This window comes from Mirounga leonina, unplaced genomic scaffold (genome assembly GCF_011800145.1).
Source record: "Mirounga leonina isolate KUSES-001 unplaced genomic scaffold, KU_Mleo_1.0 Mir_175, whole genome shotgun sequence".
Lineage (NCBI taxonomy): Eukaryota > Metazoa > Chordata > Mammalia > Carnivora > Phocidae > Mirounga > Mirounga leonina.
Genome location: NW_023270453.1, coordinates 10,204,570 through 10,229,028, shown reverse-complemented (window position 1 = coordinate 10,229,028; position 24,459 = coordinate 10,204,570). Strand labels below are relative to the sequence as shown.

Sequence of the window (24,459 nt, the reverse complement as noted above, 5' to 3'; positions counted from 1 at the left end):
TGACGCCATCCCATATTTGGAAGAATCAAAGCTCTCATATGGACTGGTTTTGCTGCCTCTATTGGAGACAATTTTCTCATTCATTCACCCTACCATTCAACTAAGACTTAAATTCTTACTACATGCTAACTACTGTTCTAAACAACAAGGATACAACTTTGTACCAGACAAAAACCCCTGCCCATATGGAGCATACACTCACTCCCCAGTATTCTCTGATGTCTGACTATCAAAAAACCAACATTTACTGATCGGCTACTGTGTATTCAAAACTATGCTAAGCTGCTGAACATTCACAAAAAGCTTAAAATGTGGCTCTTGCTCTCAAGAAGTGTACAATCTATCCAAAAAAATTAAATTAATATACACAAGGGAGTCAGAGGGGTATGGTGAGGAGAGGATTCCAAGCAGAAAACACAATGAGGGAAGGCCATGAAGCAAGAAGACTGGCCTGTTGCAGACACTGAAAAGGAGAAAAAAGTAAGGGTAACGTGGTATCAGATACTGGAGAGGAAGACCTAAGCCAACTATGCAGGGTCCAAGAGACAATGTTACAAGTTTACATTATATTCCAAATAAATGCAAAGCCATTAAAAGATAGGAGAGTAAAATTAATTTTTTAGAACGTATAGAATGCAGCAAGAGCAAATCCAGGGCAGCCAGGGAGGAAGTAATACACAGTGGCCCAGGTTAAGAGACGACAGACAGTACCTTAGATGAGAATAGTAGCAATAAGGACAAAACCAATCTGAGATATATGTAAAAGGTTGAATTAACTAGACTTGATTACTACAGTGACTGTTCCTTCCTCTTCTATCTGACCCTGAAAAACACTGACATTTAAAAGGCCAAATGAAAGTGGAAGATGAAGATAAGCAGAGAAGACAGGAAGGCTTATTAGTGTCACAGAAGCCATGGAATGGAAATGCTCCACAAGGGAAATAGTAAACTGTGTTGAATGGTTTGAGAGATCAAATGAGACAGAGACTGGAAACTGCCCATGAGATACAGCAACATGAAGGTGACTGGTAATATTGGCAAAAACAGTTTCAGGGTAGAGGTGAGGCTGGAGCCAGATTGGAGTAGACTAATAAGGAAGTAAGAAAGTGAACAATCAGCATCTTTCAAGAGGACTACATAAGAAAGAGATTAGGACAGTAGCTGACAAGGGATGGGAGGCCCAGGAGGTTTCAGAGTATTCACAATTTGTTTTGATCTGTTTTGTTTTTTAAAGATGAGAATATGTTTGAATACTGAGATTAAGGAGCCAGTAGAGAGAGGGAGGGAGAGAGAGAGTTCGATACCAAAGAGATGAAAAAGAGATAATGGATTGCAATAGGGTTCTGTAGAAAGAAGGAAACAAGAATCAGAGCAAGAAGATGGACTGGCCTTATATAGAAGGTGTAAAATTTCACCTTATCACCCAGGGAAGAAAAATTCTATAAGCCCTAAGACAGGTAGATTTATAAATCAGAAGGGGCACACTGTGGAGGGAGTTCTATCTAATGGCTTCCATCTTCTCTATGAAGTACTATATCGCACATCATCTTCTGCTAAAGAGGGAAGCAGAACAAAAACCAGAGAAAGAATGAAAATGTGTTATTGAGTCAACTGCTGTCAAGTTTCCATGCAGTGTTGAGAACCTGGTTGAGGTTGGTGACCATGAATTTATCAAGTTATCAAGCTATCTAACTGATCATCTCTAGGAGAGCTCAAGAGTTTGGATAAAGAAACCAATATGGCCGATGACTAAGTTCATCCAAGGCTGAACTTGACAGGCATGTATGAATGAAAGACAAAAGGAGAAAGAATGTGTAAGAAAAATATTAAAAATGTATACCAGCATGCAATCTAGAAAAGAAGGTAAGTGGGATGCCTGGGTGGCTCAGTTGGTTAAGCGACTGCCTTCGGCTCAGGTCATGATCCTGGAGTCCCGGGATCAAGTCCCGCATTGGGCTCCCTGCTCAGCAGGGAGTCTGCTTCTCCCTCTGACCCTCCCCCTTCTCATGCTCTATCTCATTCTCTCTCTCAAATAAATAAATAAAATCTTTAAAAAAATAAAAGAAAAAAAAAAAGAAAAGAAGGTAAGTGAAGGCAGGTGGAGACTAATGGAAGGCCAAAAAAAATATAAATAAATAAAAATTTAAAAATAAAAAAAAATTGAGGGAGCCAAGTAAGGGACTAGAGGTCTCAAAAGAGGCAGAAGAGGGGCAGTGAGGGGACCTGAGAAAGTACGGTGAAAGGACAGAGATATTTAAGTTAGTGGTTTGAGGTGATTTCAGGGGTGGTGCAGTTTGGGAAGATTAATTTCCATCATACTGGTAAGAATGAAAGGCAAAGAGAGATGCCTTAAGTTCAAGCCAGTTACTAGGAGAAACTGTCCTATAATTTTTTTATCCATAGAATACCTCTACCAAATAAAATGGCATTTTCTTTCTTTTAATATGTTCAACTGCTTAGTCAGTCACCAAATTTAATCTATTCATTCCTGGGTACATTTCTGTATGTAAGACCATATCTCCCCCCTTCTCTTCTTTCTTATTACTGTTCCTATGATTGATCTCTTACATTACTAAAACAGAGAACTGCTGGTCCACACCATATTTCTAATTTATCTTATATGCCACTTACAGAGTAACCTTTAACAGAAAGTAACAAAACAGAGTAACAAAAAGCTGTGTATCAATCACATCTATGCATCTATGTTATTTAAACTTCAAATAAATGGTATTCACGGTCTGTAGCAAGACAGTCCAAACCAATTTCTCACTACCCTCCTAATTTATTACATCTTCTAAAAAGGCAAAATGAATTATTTGATCCTTACTTCCTTTCCAAACATACTAGATAATTTCCAGCTTCTATGTCTTTTTTTCATGCCATTTGCTCTACTTGAAAGGTTCACCCCAGTATCTCTTGTCAAAATCCAAGTCAAGCTTCAAAAAGTCTGTCACAAAGGTCCATTTCTTCCAGAGTTTTATCTGATCTCCAACCATGGTTACTGCCCCCCATGGTCTATTTTTTTTTTTTTTAAAGATTTGAGAGAGTGCGCGCACACATGTGCACGTTTGGGGGGTGGGGGCAAGGGAGAGGAACAGAGAGAATCCCAAGCTGACTCCCCTCTGAGCATGGAGCCCCACGTGCAGGGCTCTATCTTACAACCCCGAGATCATGACCTGACATCAAGAGTCAGAAGCTTAACCGACTGAGCCACCTAGGTGCTCCTGGCCCCACTGTCTTAACTGCCACACTTCTTTGTACTTTTCCTATGGCCCCACTCCTACTCTCCTTCATATTCTAATTCTTTGAGGCCCTGGCTGCTCCCCACTAATGTGACTATAAGTCCACAGACTTGCTCATATCTGTCTCGCCCATGTCTCTCAGTACATAATCTCATGAGAGGTTGAGACCCTAAACCCACTACCTCAAAGAAAACCAAGTATTAGAACCCTTCAAGTAAGTCAAATTTGAATGATGCTATGAAAAACCTAGACCGTGGCAGAAAGAAATATTGAGGTAACTAATGTTTTAGAAACTACTCCTCAGGGCTTCAATTGTATATATATGAGGAGATGCCTTCTGAAAAACTTTTAACTGACAAAACTGAGCAGTAGGTATCTAAAATGAGCATTTTATATACATTTTCCTTGTATTTCCTGAAATATTTCAAATATTTCAACACTACTCTCCATAAAATATAAAGTAAAATTTACCTTAAGGTAAGGACATCTTTGAGATTAACCAAGAAGTTTTTCTATCTTTATGGTACCACAAGGGTCCTTGTAAGGTGTTCTCACCATAGGATGACCTCAACTATCATTTTCACAAAAATAGCCTAATTTTTGGAATACTACTCAGTCATCAAAAAAAAAAAAAGAAAATCTTGCCATTTGCAACGACATGGATGGAACTAGAGGGTGTTATGCTAAGCAAAATAAGTCAATCAGAGAAAGACATGTATCATATGATCTCACTGATATGTGGAATTTAAGAAACAAAACAGAGGATCATAGGGGAAGAGAGGAAAAAATAAAACAAGATGAAATCAGAGAGGGAGACAAACCATAAGAGACTCTTAAGCAGAGGAAACAAACAGAGGGTTGCTGGTGGGGGGATGGGGTAACTGGGTGATAGGCATTAAGAAGGGCACATAATGTAATGAGCACTGGGTATTACATAAGACTGATGATCACTGACCTCTACCTCTGAAACCAATAATACATTATATGTTAACTGAACTTAAATAAAAATAAAATTTTAAAAATAGCCTAATTTTCATGTTCAGTATACTTTAATTTAGATTCTGAAGAATGTTATAAAAAGATATTGTTTTATTATTCTTCTTTCAATTAGTATTCAGCACCACCTTATCCCCCATTTAATATATATGTTATATATGAAAAAAGAGAACAAAACTGATCCTTTAAAGAAAAACTTTAAGTTATAAGTCAATCAGAGAAAAACAAGTATCATATGATCTCACTGATATGAGGAATTTGAGAAACAAGACAGAGGATCATAGGGGAAGGGAGGGAAAAATGAAACAAGACGAAATCAGAGAGGGAGACAAACCATAAGAGATTCTTAATCTCGGGAAACAAACTGAGGGTTGCTGGGTGGGAGGGATGGGGTGGATGGACACTGGGGAGGGTATATGCTATGGTGAGCGCTGTGAATTGTGTAAGACTAATGAATCACAGACCTGTACCCCTGAAACAAATAATACACTACATATTAAAAAAAAACCTTTCAGTTAAAAACTTCTGGTGTTTGGGTGATAATATGTTACTACATATGTTACCTGAAACACATGCACCACTGTGGTGGGGATGTTGACAGTGAGGGATGCTGTGCATGTGTGGAGGGACTGGGAATGTAAGAACTGTGTTCTTTCAGCTTAATTTTGCTGTGAACCTAAAACTTTAGCTCTAAAAAATGAAGGTATATTTAAAAAAAAAAAGTTTCTGTGTGTCAAAGTACATTATCAATAAAGTAAAAAGACAATCTTTAGAATGGGAAAAATATTTGCAAATCTGGTAAGGGTCTAATATCCAGAATATTTTAAATTCTTACAACAAAAAGATGACTTAATTAAAAAATAGACAAAGGACTTAAAAAGACATTTTCCCCAGCAAAGATATGCAAATGGCCAACAACCACATGAAAAGATATACATCACTAGTCATTAGGAAAATGTAATCAAAACCACAATACCACCTTTACACCCACTAGGACAGCTGTAGGAAAAAGAAAATCATATAATAACAAGTGTTGGTAAGCATATAGAGAAATGTAGGAATGTTAAAATAGTTCAGCCACTGTACACACAGTTTGGGAGTTCTAAAAGTTAAACATAGAAGTTTGTATCTCTTAATTCCCTTCACCTATTTCATCCATCCCTCTGCACCCCCTTCCCTCTGGCAACCGCCAGTTTGTTGGGTATATTAATAAATCTGCTTCTGGTTTTTTCTTTTCATTTGTTTGTTTTTCAGATTCCACATGTAAGTGAAGTCATACAGTACTTGTCTTTGTCAGACTTATTTTACTCAACATAATGTTCTCTAGGTCCATCCAACAACATCCAAGTTGTTGCAAATAACAAGATTTTATTCTTCTTTATTTTATTTATTTGAGAGACAGTGAGTGAGAGAACACAAGCGGGGGCAGGGGAGGCAGGGCAGGCAGGGGCAAAGGGAGAAGCAGACTCCCTGCTGAGCAGGAAGCCCGACGCGGGGCTCGATCCCAGGACCCCAACGCGGGGCTTGATCCCAGGACCCTGAGATCATGACCTGAGCAGAAGGCAAACGCTTAACTGACTGAGCCACCAAGCGCCCAAGATTTTATTCTTTCTTTCTTTCTTTTTTTTTTTTTTTTAAGATTTTATTTATTTATTCATGAGAGACAGAGAGAGGCAGAGGGAGAAGCAGGCTCCCAAGGAGCAGAGAGCCAGATGCGGGACTCGATCCCAGGACCCTGGGATCATGACCTGAGCCGAAGACAGACGCTTAACCATCTGAGCCACCCAGGTGCCCGATTTTATTCTTTCTTATGACTAACATTTTATTTTATATTTATGCCATATCCTCTTTATCCATTCACATATATCAACAGGCACTTAGTTTGCTTCCACATTCTGGCTACTGTAAATAGTGCTGCAATAAACAGAGGGGTGTATATATCCTTTCAAATTACTGTTGTTTTCCTTGGGTAAATACCCAACAGTGGAATTAGTGGATTGTATAATATTTCTGTTTTTAATTTTTTGAGAAAATTCCATACTGTTTTCTATTTGTAGTACCAATTTACATTCCCACTAACAATAATGAAGATTCCCTTTTCTCCATATCCTCACCAACTGTGATTTCTTGTCTTTTTGATACTAGTGATTCAGACTGGTGGGAGGTGGTATCTCACTGTGGTTTTGATTTGCATTTCCTTGATGAGTAGTGGTGTTGAGCATCTTTTCATGGTCTATTGGCTATCTGTTCATGGTCTGTATGTCTTCTTCAGAAAAACATATATTCAGATCCTCTGCCCGTTTTTTAATCAAATTCTTTGTTTTTTTGGTGTTGAGTTGTAGGAGTTCTTTATATATTTTGTATATTAACCCCTTATCAGATATATCATTTGCAAGTATCTTCTCCCATTCAGTAGTTATTATAATAACTTTGTATGGTGACAGATGGTAACTATACTTACAGTGGTGAGCACTATATAACATATAGAACTGTCTAATCACAATGGTGTACACCTGAAACTAGTGTCAACCATACTTCAATTAAAAAATAAAACTTAAAAAAATTAAAAAATAAAACAATTACCACATAACCCTGCAATTCCTAGGTGTATACTCAACAAATTGGAAATAGAGACTCAGGTAAGTACATATTCATAGCAGTGCTATTTATAGTATTGACAGTAGCCAAAATGTGGAAACAGCTCAAAAGTCCACTGATGGATAAATGGAAAAATAATTTGTGATACACACACAAAATGAAGTATAATTCAACCATAAATAGGAATGGAGTACTGACAAATGCACAATGTGATGTACCTCCAAAACATGATGCTAAATAAAAGAAGTTAGACACAAAAGATCATACGTTGTGTGACTCCAATTATATGAAACACTAAAAATAGATAAATCCATAGACACAAAATGCAAATTGTATTTGCCAGGGGCTAGAGGAAGGGAGGAATGGAGAGAAACTGCTTAATGGGTACAGGACTGATGGAATGTTTCAGAAGTATGTGTTATAATATTTGTACATCAAAAGCAAAGAATATTACTTTCTAGTTTTAGTGTACGGTATATAAATTACTAATCTTAACATAACTCAAAAAGCAGTGTAACACAGAAATTTAGGGCCCAAGTCATTCATTAACGAGGCTGAAATTTCAGATCCACCACTTACTAGCTGTGTAAGTTACTTAACTCTGGATAGTTACTCAACCCCTTTGTGCCAGTTTCCTCATCTGAAAACAGGGACAACAACAGTAGCTGTGCCTCACAGGGCTTTGAGAATTAAAAATTTTTTACTTATAAAGTACTAAAATGATGTTTGGCATGAAGTGATTATTAAATAAAAATTACTATTATTTTTTTTACATGAGTTCCCTAATATATATATCAGAATACAAAAATACATTAAAAAAAAAATTATCTGCTATCTGTTCAAATCCCTGCCACCGTTCCCTCCCAGCTCCCCTCATCTCTACGGTTTGGCAGAATTCCCTTTATAGAACATGGTGTGACTGGCATTCAGGACCTCCCACTACGTTAATGATCTCAGAGCTTGTGATTTCTCTAAATCAACTCTCCCTCACAAAGAGCTAGGGATATCTACACTGCACTACAGAACTAACACTTTTCCTAGCAATCCAACTGGGAGCATTTCAGATCTTACCAAGATCTCACATGAATTCATTACATTATAAACAAACATTTTCAAATTATGGCAATGTTGAAAGTATGTCATTTATCACTCTTTCACGCTCCATTCCATTTAATCTAATGACTCAATGTTCATACTGCAAAACTAATAACTAAAAAAATACTTTTACAAATACTATTTTGAAACTAATTTTTATAGCACTTAATGTAAAAATTTATCCTCTAGAACTTACCTTTGGAATCATCTTTGTTGGAATCTTTATTCTGACAACTTTTCTCGTTATCTTTAAACAAGATGGCTGGAACAAAAGCTTTCAAATCAATGAGGTTCTCATAAAAATTCCGAGCATCTTCATCTTCCCATATACCACCTTCCAAGTCATATTCTCCAGGCTTACCAGGTGTAAAGATATCAATTCCAGGCCCATGCTCTACAATGAAACAAGTCAGAGGGAATTAAAACCATTTCAGGTGTAGTATGCAAAACCACATAACAAGATATTTTATACTTTCAATTTGACAACTGATGAATCTTGAGTGTTTCAATTAATAGAAGCTTCTTTAATCAACAAACACTCTGGATTGTTTATGCAATCATCTTGAACATCAAATCAGGACAGACTAGAGGACAGCATATGAGAAAGATGTTTTTTCTCTTATATAAGAAATATATAAGCCTGGCCATTCCTAAAACATCCACATCTCCCATAAAGCATTTTTTTTGACTCCCAACCCTCTGTACCACTTATATCACAATTATCTTCACAAGTATACCAAAAAAAATTTAAGATTTTTTTTTTTTAAGCAATCTCTGCACCCAATATGGGGGGGTTCGAACTCACAACCCTGAGATCGAGAGTCACATGCTCTCTGGGGTGCCTGGGTGGCTCAGTCGGTTAAGGATCTGCCTTCGGCTCAGGTCATGATCCCAGGGTCCTGGGATCGAGGCCTAAGTTGGGCTCCCTGCTCGGCGGGGAGTCTGCTTCTCCCTCTGCCTCTGCCCCTCCCCCCACGTCCCCACCCCCACCTCATGTGTGCACACATGCACGCATTTTCTTTCCCTCTCTCTCTCTCAAAAAAAAGAGTCACATGGTCTGCCAACTGCACCAGTCAGGTGCCCCAGAAGTAAACCATAAACTTTTAATTAAGAAGCATCCCTCCTTTTGGTATAATCCGTGGTATAAGGCGGGTTGCTATAAATGGTCAAGTGATAAATAAATGGAAAAGAACGGAAGGAAAGACAAAGAAATATAAAGATATTTCAGTAGAAGGCAGAAAACCATGCACATATTTGCACATGTGCATGCACATACACACAGTCTACCCTTTACACACAACTATAAATTCTTAAACTCAGAAGAGTAAATAATATCCAACTTCATGATCATGAGGTCACTCATGAATTTATCTATTCTCACTGTGCTTCTCTCCTAACTAGAATTGTAAGTAGGAGAATGATCACGTAGATTAAAAATAACCATAAGAAAATGATTCATTTCGGGCGCCTGGGTGGCTCAGTTGGTTGAGCGACTGCCTTCGGCTCAGGTCATGATCCTGGAGTGCCTGGATCGAGTCCCGCATCGGGCTCCCTGCTCGGCGGGGAGTCTGCTTCTCCCTCTGACCCTCCCCCCTCTCATGTACTCGCTCTGTCTCATTCTCTCTCTCTCAAATAAATAAATAAAATCTTTAAAAAAAAAAAAAAAAAGAAAGAAAATGATTCATTTCATAGGAAAAACAAAACCAAGAGCAAAAACAACAGAACACTGGCTACCTAGCACACTCCTTATATGCCTTACAGCAAATATATTTAAACACAGGACACTAAACCCATATACTGTAAAAGCAAAGACTGAAAAAGTGTAACACTGTGTAATGAAAAATATAAACAAAAGCAAAGGACAAACTAGAAGACAATACTGGCACTATTCATACAAAGAAATTAGTATTCATAATATAAAGAGCCCTACAACCAAAGACCAAAATCCCAATAGAAAAATGGATAAAGCCTCTGAAGAAGTAAGTAAAAGATCATATAAAAAGAACCTTAACTGGGATCGAGCCCCGCATCAGGCCCCCCGCTCTGTGGAGAGCCTGCTTCTCCCTCTCCCACTCCCCCTGCTTGTGTTCCCTCTCTCACTGTGTCTCTCTCTGTCAAATAAATAAATAAAATCTTAAAAAAAAAAAAAAAAGAACCTTAACCTCAATACTAATAAGGATAATGTTAAACAAAACTTAACATTTATCACTTCGACATGCTAAATTATGTTTAAAAGATGGATATCAGCAAATGTTGACAAGACCATAGGGAAGTAAGCAATTTCATATCTTATCTAGAATATAAATTAATACAGCATTAAGGAGATGTCATCTGTCAGTATCTATCAATATTTATTTTATTTTATTTTATTTTTAACATTTTATTTACTCATTTGACAGAGAAAGAGCACAAGCAGAGAGAGTGGCAGGCAGAAGGAGATGGAGAAGCAGGCTCCCCTCTGAGCAGAGAGCCCGACATGGGGCTTGATCCCAGACTCTGGGATCATGACCTGAGCTGAAGGCAGGCACTTAACTGTCTGAGCCACCCAGGCGTCCCAGTATCTATCAATATTTAAAATAAGTATAATCAGGCGCCTAGATGGCTCAGTTGGTTAAGCGACTGCCTTCGGCTCAGGTCATGATCCTGGAGTCCTGGGATCAAGTCCCGCATCGGGCTCCCTGCTCAGCGGGGAATCTGCTTCTCCCTCTGACCCTCCCCCCTCTCATGCTCTATCTCATTCTCTTTCTCAAATAAATAAATAAAATCTTTAAAAAAAATAAAATAAAATAAAATAAGTATAATCTTTGATCCTGCAAGATTCCTTCTAGGAAATGTATACCAAAGAAATAAAAGAACATGTGAAGTAAGATTTACAAGGATATTTGCCGTAGCACTGTTTGTAACAGAGCAAAACTGAACAGAATCTAAGCATCTACCAATAAAGGCTGACAAACTGCATTTATACACTCCATAATATTAATCAGATACTAAAAGAATGAAGCATATCTATCTGAACTCAGTAATTTCTCAAAAATGTTATTGAAAAAGTTAATACAAAATAACATTACATAAATTAACAATAAAGCTATGTATCAATATCTGATTATGTATTTTACATATATATATTCTGTACTAAAAAATCTGGACAGATTCTTATCAAACTCTTAACCATGGATAGCTTGGAAAATGGAATGCATAAGATAGGAGACTTTCACTTTCTACTCTGTAATATGCATCAATATTTTACATATATGAAAAATGTATTTGCACAGTAATTATAAATTGTGAAAAAATCAACTTCTGAGAAGCAAAAAAAATGCTACAAAGTCAAAAAGCAGTAGATAATCATGGGAAACTATTTGCAATGCATATGACCAAGAATAATTTCTTTAATATGCAAAATGCTTTTATAATTCAATTAAAAACAGATAAATATTTGATTAAAAAGAAGAGGCAGGGGTGCCTGGGTGGCTCAGTCAGTTAAACATCTGCCTTCGGCTCAGGTCATGATCCCAGGCTCCTGGGATCGAGCCCCACATCAGGCTCTCTGCTCAAAGGGAAGTCTGCTTCTCCCTCTGCCTGCCGTTCCCCCTACTTGTGCACTCTCTCTCTCTCTGTGTCAAATAAATAAATAAATAAAAATCTTTAAAAAAAAAAAAAAAGAAGAGGCAGGGGTAAAGGATTCAAACCAGTATGTCACAGAGAAACATATATATGTATGTACGTGTATATATACATACATATATATATAAAACAGACAATAAACTTAAAGAAAAGATGCTCAACCTCAGAAGATAAAAATCAAGAACTACAATACAGTAAGAACGTTAAGAAAACACTCGTTCTCACATAGCTAGTGGCATATAAATTTCTTTAGAAGAATATTTAACTTTATATATTCAAACTTAAAATGCATATACCCTATGGAAGTGTTGAATCACTATACTGTACACCTGAAACTAATATTACACTGTATGTTAACTGACTGGAATTTAAATAAAAACTTAAAAAATAAAAAATAAAAATAAAATGTAAAAAAAAGAGTAGTTGCAGAATAGTATATATAATATGATCTCATTTCAGCATGGCAGGAACAAATATTCTGATCATTTAAAAGTTTCGGCCTCTTCAGGCCAAGATGAGGTACCAGTGACCTAAAACAACTAAAAAAAACAGGCAAACAATATATGTGAGTTTTTGAACACCACATCAGATAGCACAGGAAAGTGATCCCTAGAGACAAGAAACAAAAAACCTGAGCCCTACAATTAACTGCTCTAGCTTATTGCCTTATAGATTTTCCAGGCTACAGCCAAGTAAGGGGGAAGTGAAGCAGACCCCAGCAGTCTCTGTGAGACGAGAACGACAGAAGCTGAGAGTGTGGGAAAGATTCTAGCCCACGTGGCTAGATAGTGCAGGACAGAGTACCAGAGAGGGAAAAGCACAGAAACAGACCTTAAAGATCAGCAGAGAACTCCCCCTGAATGTTCAGCGGAACACTGATCAGCCCCTATGTGTAAAGGAACTAGTTGAGACTGGGAAAATAACTACTCATGAATCTTCCAATTCATGGGAAATCAGGGGAGTACAGAAGGATATTGCTTCTGTAATAGGGAAAATTAGCCCTAGACTAAAGGCTGGTCTGATCCCACCTAACAAAGCCAACCTGAAAAGGATAAAACTGTTTCCAAGTAGCTTAACTGTGTCCCAGAATTAAGGTCAATGATGTTTCTAAGAATACACAACTATCCAGCAGTTATCCAATTTAAACATGATGAAAAATGCAAAAAGTAGAAAAAAATACAAGAGCTGTAGAGGAGATCAATTACTTAATCAATTAAAACCAATGCAAAGGGATGCCTGGCTCAGGTCATGATCCCAGTGTCCTGGGATCAAGCCTCGCATCAGGCTCCCTGCTCTGCAGGAGGCCTGCTTCTCCCTCTCCCACTCCCTCTGCTTGTGCTCCCTCTCTCACTGTGTCTCTCTCCGTCAAATAAATAAATAAAATCTTAAAAAAAAAATGCAGAAATGACATACATGATAAAATTAGTAGACAAGGACATTAAAACAGATATTCTAACTATATTTCATATACTCAACAAACTAGGAGATAGACTAAGCATGTTTGAGACCATGGAAAATAAAACCAGCTTTGAGAGATAAAAATTACATTTCTATATAATATTAATAATATAGGGGTGCCTGGGTGGCACAGTCAGTTGATCATCGGACTCTTGGTTTCAGCTCGGGTCATTATTTCAGGGTTGTGAGATCAAGCACCACATCAGGCTCTGTGATCAGCGCAGAGTCTGCTTGAGATTCTCTCTCCCTCTCCCTCTGTCCCTCCTGTTTGTGCTTTCTCTCTCTAAAATAAATAAATCTTTAAAAAAAGATTAATAGTATATTATACACTGTAAAAGGAAAGACTAATGAATTTGAAGATACGGCAGTAGAAACTATCCAATACAAAACACAGAGAAAAAAGTATTAAAGAATAAAAAGGACAACTTCATACCACCTAACATAGTTATAATTAAATCTCCATAGCAGGTAGAAGAGTAATAGAAAATATATTTGAAGAAACCAGAGTCAAGATTTTCCAAATTTGACAAAAATTATAAACTCAAAGATTCAGGAAGTCCAATGAACCCAAGCACCAAAGAAAAACCACACCAAGCCACATCAAAATTAAGAAATTTTAAAGCAAGCAGAGGAAAAATATACCATATGTAAAAAAAAAAGTATTGAAAGAAAAAAATGTCACCCTAAAATTCTATACCTGGTGAAAATATTTTTTAAAAATGATAGAATTTTATGTTGACCTATTATCTCTGGAAAATGCCTACAAATACTTTCAAGTCATTTACCATTAAAAGAAGACTACCTTAAGTTTCAGTAGAAATAATACCAAATCAATGCTAAACAGTATCAAAGATTTTAGTTCTAAAATATAATAAATATATTGAAAATGTTCAAGAAACCTGCCAGAATAAAACAAACACAAAGTCTACAGTGGAACTTCTTTTAAAAAACCAAAAAGTCTGAGGTTCACTGATGAAGGGATATAAAAATTAGGAGGAATCATATACATGATTATATATAAATAAAATAAACGCACTCACACTATACAATAGGTGTTTCTTACTGAGATGTAAAATACAAAATATCTTCTTGTATTATAAAAGGATACCTTACAAATACTTTACTCTTAAAATTTTTAAGTAAACAGGATTGCCAGATAGCTTGAAGATTAATAACACATTAACACATCTACTAACATAAATTATTATATAAAGTAGTTGGTGTGACAGATTAATGTATTAGGAGCCCTACCAACTTAAGGACAATCAAAACGGAACTTTAAAACATCTTTGAAATAGGGGCGCCTGGGTGGCTCAGTTGTTTAAGCGACTGCCTTCGGCTCAGGTCATGATCCTGGAGTCCCCGGATCAAGTCCCGCATCAGGCTCCCTGCTCAGCAGGGAGTCTGCTTCTCCCTCTGACCCTCCCCCCTTTCATGTGCTCTCTCTCTCTCTCTCAAATAAATAAGTAAAATCTTTAAAAAAAAAAAAAAAATCTTTGAAATAGTATGGAAAATAACTCATCTCACAGAATGATAAACAATTTCTCTCACAAAACCGCAAGGTAAGTTTTAGTTCTAAATAACAATTTAGGATATCGTATCATTCAAAACAAATAGATTAAAAATAAGCATATAAAAATTTAGAATCCCAAAGATCCAATTCACCTTATGAGAAATAGAGTGAATCTTTTTATAACCCCAAGTATGGTTTAAGACAGGCCCCTGTTTGGAAGCACTTGGGTGGCTCGGTTGGTTAAGTGTCCGACTCTTGGTTTCGGCTCAGGTCATGATCTCAGGGTTATGGGATCTAGCTCAGTGACCGGGCTCCACACTCAGCAGAGAGTCTGCTTGAGATTCTTAGATTCTTTCCTCCCTCTCCCTCCTGCTCTGTTCCTCCCTGCCCGCCCCCCACCGTGCTTGCTCTAATAAATAAAATCTTAAAAAAAAAAAAAAAAAAAGGCCCCTGTTGGATATAATTCAAAGATACCTAATATAAAAGAACCTGAAGGACTGCACCTTAAGATCACATGAGTTAATTACTGTTCTCTAAGTGCAAAGCCTTTTCCATTCATAGGAGTATTTCAGATACTAGCTTTTCGAAGTTCTTATTAGGTCTTAATACTACTTCTTCATTTAAAACACTTTAAAGGCATGTTTAAAACTTAAATTTTCAATAATATACACCTGACAAAGTAAAGATAAGTGATAGTGCTTAATACTACTTCTTCATTTAAAACCCCTTAAAGGCATGTTTAAAACTTAATTTTCAATAATACATATCTGACAAAGTAAAGATAAGTGGCAGTGCTTATTGAAAAATCTCTATGTTTTTAGGGCTATCTTACCTTCTGGTGTTGGTTTGTCTTGAGGAAGATCTGGCATATTTTCATCCAAGAGGTCTGCTAAGGATTGAGAATTTGCCAGCAGCTTCTGATATGACATAGCAAATTCCTCATACTGTTTATGTCTATCTTCACTTAGCTCCCCTTTAGAATGGAGAATACGCCTATAAACAAACGATGAAATAATCTGATAATCTCATCAAAATACATGTGCTCATGTATTGTTACACTGGGAATGTTCCATAAAATTTTATTTTATCACATAAGCTTTTTGCACGATTTTCTTCAATTTTTTATTAACATTTTCAAGATGTACCTGAAAATTAAAACTGGTATAATCAAATTCACCTAAGCAATTAAATTTCAACATTAATTCTTCAAAGAATATTGTGATTAACTATGCCTGCAGAAATGTAAAATTTAACAATGCCACTAAATAAAAATTATTTTAAAAATATTTTGTTAAAAATACTCCCTTCAGACACAGTTAATCAAAAATACTTAACATACCTAAAAAACTTACTATTCAAAAACAACAGGTTATAAAAATCAGTATCCTTAAACTTTTACAATGATTTTAATCAAGATTTTTTGAAAAAGCTCACATCTTCCAAACAGCCAATTCTCAGTTTACTGTACAAGTACTGGTTATTTATCTATTTAACAAATATTAATTGAGCAACACACGTAAGCAAGTTCAGGCCATCTCAGGAGCAGAGGATACAACTAGTCTTCTATTCTACAAATAGGTCACCAATAAGCCACCCATAATTAGAAATGCAGAATTACTGAAAAATTTCAAAATGTACAGTGAAGTAAAAACCTTACTATATCTACAGATAGTTGAGATGCCTGTAACTGCATTTATAACTAAGTACGTATGTAGTGTAACATGTGAAATCTATAAACCTTAATGCAAATACAATACAGGTTTCAAAAAGCCAACTGTAAATTAAAAATTAAGTCATTTTCAAAACATTTAAAAGTTTTTTATTACTTGTCATTTGAGTTTTCTTATGAACAAGGAAGAAAATGAGGTGTTTTTTGGTGATGTTACAGAAAATAAAGTGAAAAACCATGCCTAAACTTACTCATCCCAGCTTAACTGGAACAATTTCCAAACTTTCCTATCTTACCCAATTCCTACCCACATAAACTTGTGTTTAAATGCTGTAACATTCCAGCCAACATTTTCTAAGTTAGGAATATCAGCTCCCATTATAAGCTCAAGGTAGATCAAAGCATAGGATACTATTCACTAAATCCAATCTTCTTTTTTCAAATCCAGCCTATTAGGTATCTAAAATGAAAAATTTTCACTTATTTTCTTACAATTTAAAAGTACATTAGTATCATTCTACGAACAAGAACAGAGTTTCTCTCTTTAACCATTTATCTCAAACTAATTTTATAGGAAAAAAGTCTTTCAGTAAGTTTTGTGAATGAATTCTAAACCCAAAACATTCAAAAATACTCAACTCATGAAAGCAATGACTATTATTTTGAATGAGTGAGCTTGTTAGAACTTTTAATTAGAAGTTATATCATTTTTGGGACGCCTGGGTGGCTCAGTCGGTTAAGCGTCTGCCTTCGGCTCAGGTCATGATCCCAGGGTCCTGTGATCCAGCCCCGCATCGGGATCCCTGCTTAGCAGGGAACCTGCTTCCCCCTCTGCCTGCCGCTCCCCCTGCTTGTGCGCGCTCTCTCTCTCTCTAATAAATAAATAAAATCTTTAAAAAAAAAAAAGAAGTTATATCATTTTTGAAGATAAAAGACACTAAAATTAAATAGTTTAAATAAATACTCAAAAGTAGACTATTCTAAAATGTTCTGCAGTTATTATTAGAAAAAATTTTAAGTAAATAAAGACTGAGGAGTTTGTTCTATAGCAGATTATGTTCAGAGTGATAATAACAGTCCTAAGAGATTTCAAAACATCTAACAATTAAGATGCAAAATTATTTCAGTACTTGAAAAGAAACAGGAAAATATCTCAAAATAACAGAACCTGGAACTTTCTCTAACAAGTTCTGACATTCTAGTAATCTGAAGAACATATATGCAGTTTTTAGGTTATACAACATTAATAATTTATGATATATAAGCAGTAACAAAATGATGACTATTTTATCACAACAAAAAAGGAACACTCTTTTTTCCAATATCAATCTCATTTTCAAACATTGGCCTGTGACTTTGCATTCAATCAGTTAAAAGTGATTTACTTCTATGACAGTTCCCTTTGTATGCATTCCAGTTCCTTTCCAGTCATCCTAGAACAAATTTAAAACTCTGAAGCTCCAGAAGTAACTCCTCACACTCCCCCCAAATCTCAACCCCATGATCAAATTTTTTAACAGTACTAATTTACTTAACTGCTTAACTTACATGTGCTTAGGTTACTACCTAGTGAGAACAGTCCTAGGACAAAAGCTTAGATTTTGGCAGATTTATTTTCTAATCATATCTTACACTAAAAACTTAGCAAGCAGCACAAGATACCAATGAAATGGCACTGGAAGAGTTCTGTCATACACAAAACTTATATAGTCCTACACATTTTCCTTGACTTTATTTAATATATTTACTAAACATCAGACTAAACACACAGGACCTAGTAAGAACACAGATTTCAAGCAGAGAAATAAATGCATCATAGGCACCCAAACATTCAAAATCCCTAGAGTCATTTAGAGGTGCTCAAATTAAAATGAGACATTTTTTAATGACTGTACTATATATGGCAGTTTTTTAGGTTTATGAAGCCCACTGGAAATGATTTTCAGTTTAACTTTTTTAGAAGACGTGTATGAGGGAACTAAACATTACTGCAGCACATTTGACCAAAGTACCTATTCTATTCGGTGTAAATCTCACCAAAATTTCTTATGAGAATTCCATGGGAATATATCACTATGCAAAATCAAGTTGAATATATGATTTATCACATATCATTTTAATTACAATCTCTTCAGAAGCCCATAATTTCAGAAAGTTGAATAGAAGCCATTCTTTTTGAGACAGTCATAAATTAGAGGTTAGCAAATTATTTCTGCAAAGGGGCCATATGTAAGTATTTTAGGCTTTGCAGACCATACGTTCTTTGTTGCAACTACTCAACTCTGCTGCACAAAAGCAGCCACAGATAATACATAAACAAATGAGCATGACTATGTTCCAATAAAACTTTATTTATGGATACTGAAATTTGAACTCATATAATTTTAGTATTTCACAAAATATTACTCTTCTGATTTTTTTCCAACCATCCAAAAAGTTAAAACCATTCTTATTCTTAGCTCACCAGCTGTATAAAAAATAGTGGTGCATCTATCTGGCCTGTGGGCCATAGTTTGCCAATCCCTGTCATAATTAGAGTTCACTGAATCAGTATCATTGTTAAATGTATTATAAATGAGTACATTCCCTCTCATGACATCACTGTAAAATAGGGAGTTACTGGCAGCATTTTAGAGATATAAAAAGCAACGAAAACAAAGTTAATTCCAAATCTTATTCATTATAATAAAAATACAAGATAGTAGACCTCCTTCACCAGATGATGAGCTATCACTGTCTGGAAGCAATCCTAAGGTATATCAATCTTTGATTTCTAGTGTTTTTTATATTACTAATTCAATATTGTAAAACTGACAGAAAATATCAAATAGTCTACTCTTGAATCGAGCATTCTATCTCATAAGAAAAGTCATAAATGCCTCAAAATTTCTAGTATTAAAAGACATATTTTTGTTTTCTTTCCCTTTTTTCAATTTTTCTTATTGTTTGACACTCTCGCTCTTTTATTTTGTATATTATTTACTGTTATTTCGCATTATTTTAAAAATACACATTTTCAAAACCATGAAAAGGCACAGGAGAAATTCTCATCAAGTCCTTCTGAAGGATTAAGCAGGAAATATAGTACAAATAATAAACTCACATTTACTACTTACAATGAGCCAGATACTGTTTTTAAAAGTGCTTTTACACGTGAATTCACTGCATCGTTCACATTTATCTCAGAGGTAGAGTGCTACTGTTATTCCATTTTACAGAAGAGAAAACTGAAGCACAGAGATATGAGATAACTTGCCAAGAATTACAGAACTGAGTAAATAACAGATCTAAGATTTGAACCCAAGTAGCCTGGCTCCAGAGTCTATGCTCACAACTATTGGACTATACTGCCTCCCAAATTAAAATTATCCACTTGGTACCTTATACTGAAATTAGAATGTCTCTCAAATACATATATCAAAGGAAGCCTTCTCACACTGGGGTGTTTATTTTATATTCTTTCGGGTCCTTCTGTTTGCATCTGACTTGGTAAGCACTGAGTGGCTACTGTATTTACTAGACACCTTAAAATCAAGTACAAATACTAAATGCAGATGGAAGATGAGTAATATGGAAATTGTGAAAAATACAGTATGAAGAGGTATGAAAGAACTGGATCTGTCACTTGCTATATAAGACACAATGGGCAAGCTCTTTAATCCCTAGATCTGATCACCTTCAAAATAGAGGTATTTCTTTCAAGGGTACTACTATGAGGATCAATTAAGATCATTCATTTAATGCACCTGATCAATGTACAAGTTATTTTAATGAGGAAAAAAACATGCCACAGCCTACTGTAAAAAAGGCAAGAACTTCAATGCCAAATATTATTTGATCTTCTATTAGCCAAATTAAAAAGAAAAAAAATCTTGGCAAGAACACAGAATCCATCTTAGCTTTGACCTTATACAGTCATGCAAAATAACATAGAACACATGGCCAAAATCTTGAAAAAATAATCATGAAGCAGACCCATGAAAAACTACTAGGTTTTACTTTTTATCTCCTTTAGCAATTTGTCAAATTTTCAAGCGAATTAAATTTTCTTTTGGTTTCATTTTAGAATTTGGTTATGGATGTCTTATAATCTTGTGTGAAAACACACTACAGCATAGTAACCGTAACTGTACTCAATCAAATATTTATTAAAGAACTGTCAAAGTCATTGAATGAGAGATAATTTCAGGAAAGATGGAACAATTTTAGAGTACTTACAAAATTGTTAAAGCCTCGTTGCGTCTAAGTACAGTGACAGAACATCTTAATAGTGCTTAAATACTAAACGATTTATCAAACATTCCACCTGTAAAGGCAAGGTACAACTTACCTGGAAGGGAAGTGGAAGGTAAAAGCAACACTACTTAATTTTACATTAATGTGCTTTTAAGTTTCAACAATGGCAAAGTAGTATCTCATGAATTTGCAGTAATGAAAGAAATCTCCGATTTTATTAACAGGGAAAGCCTACATTCTACTTGTATTTTTTTTCTATACTTTCAATCAAATCACTTAGTGCTGTCTAAACATGCAATCATAAGGTCCTAATTCACCAGTACTGAAAAAAGAAACTTTTACCACCATTCCCACCAGTTAGGGAGAAAGAAAGGAATGAAGACACTTCAAAATTATTCAAGTAAGAATTGACTTAATATATGAATTCATGATTTCACTACTGCAAGAACCAAACTGTTATATAATTAAATTATATCTAATAAAAATTAAATCATTTCTTCAATTTTTATTAAATGCCAAAAAATAGGTCATATTACCTCACTGAGAAAAATATCTCACAGCACAAAGCATTTTAAGTATAAAGTAAGACCACTGAACATTATAAAAAGCAAAACCTACCAAGTAAAGCTATTAACTCTAAACTGGACGATGTTACTGGTTATATTCAAATGTTTAAATATTAATTATAATTCTCCAGGATCAATCACTTAACCAAAATATATTTTACAAATTCTTTGAAGTACAAAAAGCTTATAAGGTCAAATTTATAAGAATTCACCAAATCCTAGGGTCAGTTGTATTACTTGCTTATAATTATAACTCTCTCAGGGGCTTTGAAACAGAACTAGTTATAGATAGCTAGTATCAGAATACCTGTAGTATCAGCCCAGGTAACATGAGAAAAGAACAGCTAACTAAGACTCAAGAGGTATTATGCAGTCACTGTCTTCATTCATTCATTAGTGTCTTTTAGAAAATACCAGAGATTTTATTATTCTATTTTTATAAATTGGTTGAAAGAAATCTTAAGTATAGACTTTAATGAGTATAGACGAAGACTTCACAACCTCTATGAATAGTGCCATCTCCCAAGCTAATTAAAATGACCCAAAGCATTTAGGATTCATAGACTGAAAATATAATGTATTTGGGTTTTTTTTGTTTTAAACTGTCATTATTAAGATATTGTATAAAGGCTTAAAATAATTTAACTACATGAGTCTTAAATATCTGCTAGCTTGGCACTTAGATTTCCAGCATTTCCCTAAGAGAAACCTTACTGGGAAAAACTATTGTCTACAATTATTCCCATGATGCAGAATAATCTCAAAACACCTACTGGATAATGACTGGGAGGGGGAAACTTTGGGGAACTGGTCATTTTAACAGTACATTGTAATGTACTAATACCAGGCCAAGGGATTCTGCACTAATCCTCATGTCTTCTTGGTCAGTCAGGTATTCAAATCTACACTACAGAGGCTGCTCAATTTGAAGCTATCCTAAGGTATGCATTATTTATTAAGCCATATGCCAATTATTTTCTATATTGTGATTAAGATTTTCCCATCTCCCAGGGCGCCTGAGTGGCTCAGTCGGTTAAGCGGCTGCCTTCGGCTCAGGTCATGATCCCAGGGTCCTGGGATGGAGCCCTGCATTAGGCTCCCTGCTCAGCAGAGAGCCTGCTTCTCCCTCTCCCTCTGTCTCCTGGCTTGTGCTCTCACTCTCTTTCTCTCAAATAAATGAATAAAATCTTAAAAAAAAAAAAAAAAGATTTTCCCATCTCCCAAATTATTACATCGGTGTAGACAATATCCCATGATAAAATGACTGCTACAATGCTAAGATCAATTTATACTAGGTAAATGACCTCCTCTAATAACCACAGGTCAACAGTTCTGGATTTATTTTTTTTTTTTTTTAAAGATTTTATTTATTTCTTTGACAGAGAGAGACACAGCGAGAGAGGGAGCACAAGCAGGGGGAGTGGGAGAGGGAGAAGCAGGCTTCCCGCTGCGCACGGAGCCTGATGTAGGGCTCATCCCAGGACCCTGGGACCATGACCTGAGCCAAAGGCAGACGCTTAACGACTGAAGCCATCCAGGTGCCCCAAAAGTTCTGTATTTAAATGAGTAAAAGTTTCTAGGTAAAGGCCACAAAACCATGCTCTTAACACTACATCCCATTCAAAATTTTCATGGTGACTTGAATAATATTAAAGAACAGGTCTGCTTATCAAAACTGAATGTGACCAGCAGATAAGTACATAATAATACATACAGCAGATAATAACATAATCAATGTTCAAAATTATCATTAGGATAAAGTAGTATGCCAAAAACATCTAAATAAAGTTAAAAGAGGTAAGTCTGCATTCAGGTTTAAGAGATGATTTCCACTAGTTCAAGGTGAAGAACTGGTCTGGCAGCAGTTCATTTGAGAAATTAATCTTTAGGTATATATAAGCTCACAAACAGTCAAAAGAATGACAAGGCAGCTATAATAAAAAGTAATGGAATTTGAGGTTACAGGCAGGAAAAAATGCATCCAAAACGAATGTCCTAAGGATGGTCACGTGGAAATCATGGAACAAACTGAAGGAACAGGAGGTGTTTAGCCTTGAGAAGATGAAAAGGAAACATCCTGGCAGTTTGCAAATATTTGAGATATTATCATGGGTATGAAAGAGGAGACATGTCCCACGTCAGTGTTTCTCAAACTATCTGTGGTAAAGGAATTTTTTTTTTTTTTTCTAATCACTGCAGACACTTTTATAAAACACAGTAACAATATCAGGACTATAGAAAATTGCTATAAAAGATGTCTAAATGCTTAGTCTGTTCCTATATTTAATTCATTATGAATAGGTAAACAGTTCATGGACCCCTCCACTTTAAGCAGCTTTATTCCATTGGTACCAGAAAAATGTAAATCGAAGGGAACCATTTTATGGGGAGTTAAATTTCAGCTTGAATTCCTAGTAAGTAGGGGTGCCAACACTGGAAGGGCACTTCCAAAGAAAGAATACTTTATCTGTCAGATAATCTGTAAAACGGACTCCTGCACTGGAAAGGGGATCGGATTAAGTCATTGTAGACTCTACCCTCTAAGCTTCTGTGAGGCCAATCAGAAGTAAACACACACAAAACCCCTAAAGTAGCTGATAAAAAGTAATCAAAGCATACTACAAAATCAGCCATGAGGTATTAGGTAGAACATATGGGAAAGAGAAAAAGACTAGGAAAATGACAAAACACTATGTAAGTCGTAATTATGAAACCTTAAATATGTGAGAATTATTAATAGAGGGCCACTGTTTTCTGCTTAAACTCATTATTGACTACATAAATACACCCTGAAGTTGCCTATTCGAAGTTTAAAACAGTCCTCACTATTCAAAACCACAAAACAAAGATCTTTGTTTTCAAAACTAAAAAAAGAAACCCTGAGGAACACCACTGCCATCTTAAACTCTCACGTCTTGAGTGACCCTCAACCATCATGGTTTAGTCATAAAGTCTGTGGACCTATCCTGACATAAAGCTAACCCCACTGCTACAGTCTTCGCTTCTAGTTAAGTCAATCACCTTCTGATTAAACCAGCAGGTTTATGGAAATCCATACCCTCCCACACTAATTCTTGAAAAACAGCCATTTCAGACTCTTAACCATGCATTTTAAAGAGGTGCAAGGCACTCAGCCAAACGCTACTGCTGCTGCCTCCTTTCCGTACTCCCTCAGCCCTCCTCCAAATCCACCCTCCGTAAAAGTTGACCTACTGCCCACCAACCACATCAACTTCCAACTTGTTGATGCCTCCTAGGTACACAGGCTACACAGCACTATCTTGTAACAATCAAAGGTGGCCCCTCAATCAGATACCTTCACTAATTACCACAGGCACATACATTATGCCACATTATTCCTTGAAACTTTAAATGGATGTTCCCAGGAGAAAGACTTCTGTTAATGCACTTTACACAGTAGCATTTAAGAAATTTTTTTTCACATCTAATTTGTTGCACTAT

The 24,459-nt window shown here is 35.8% G+C and overlaps 1 protein-coding gene across 2 annotated transcripts in view; it reads right to left on the bottom strand.

The window, feature by feature from the left end:
* The window catches only part of UPF2 (UPF2 regulator of nonsense mediated mRNA decay), a 111,526-nt gene that overhangs the window by 75,945 nt on the left and 11,122 nt on the right, over positions 1-24,459 (bottom strand). For both annotated transcript variants that reach the window (XM_035021654.1, XM_035021655.1), the window contains exons 4-5: positions 15,359-15,519; positions 8,128-8,325 (exon numbers count right to left, since the gene is read on the bottom strand). In XM_035021654.1, the coding sequence (XP_034877545.1) occupies positions 8,128-8,325; positions 15,359-15,519 (359 nt within the window). The remainder of the gene's footprint in view (positions 1-8,127; positions 8,326-15,358; positions 15,520-24,459) is intronic.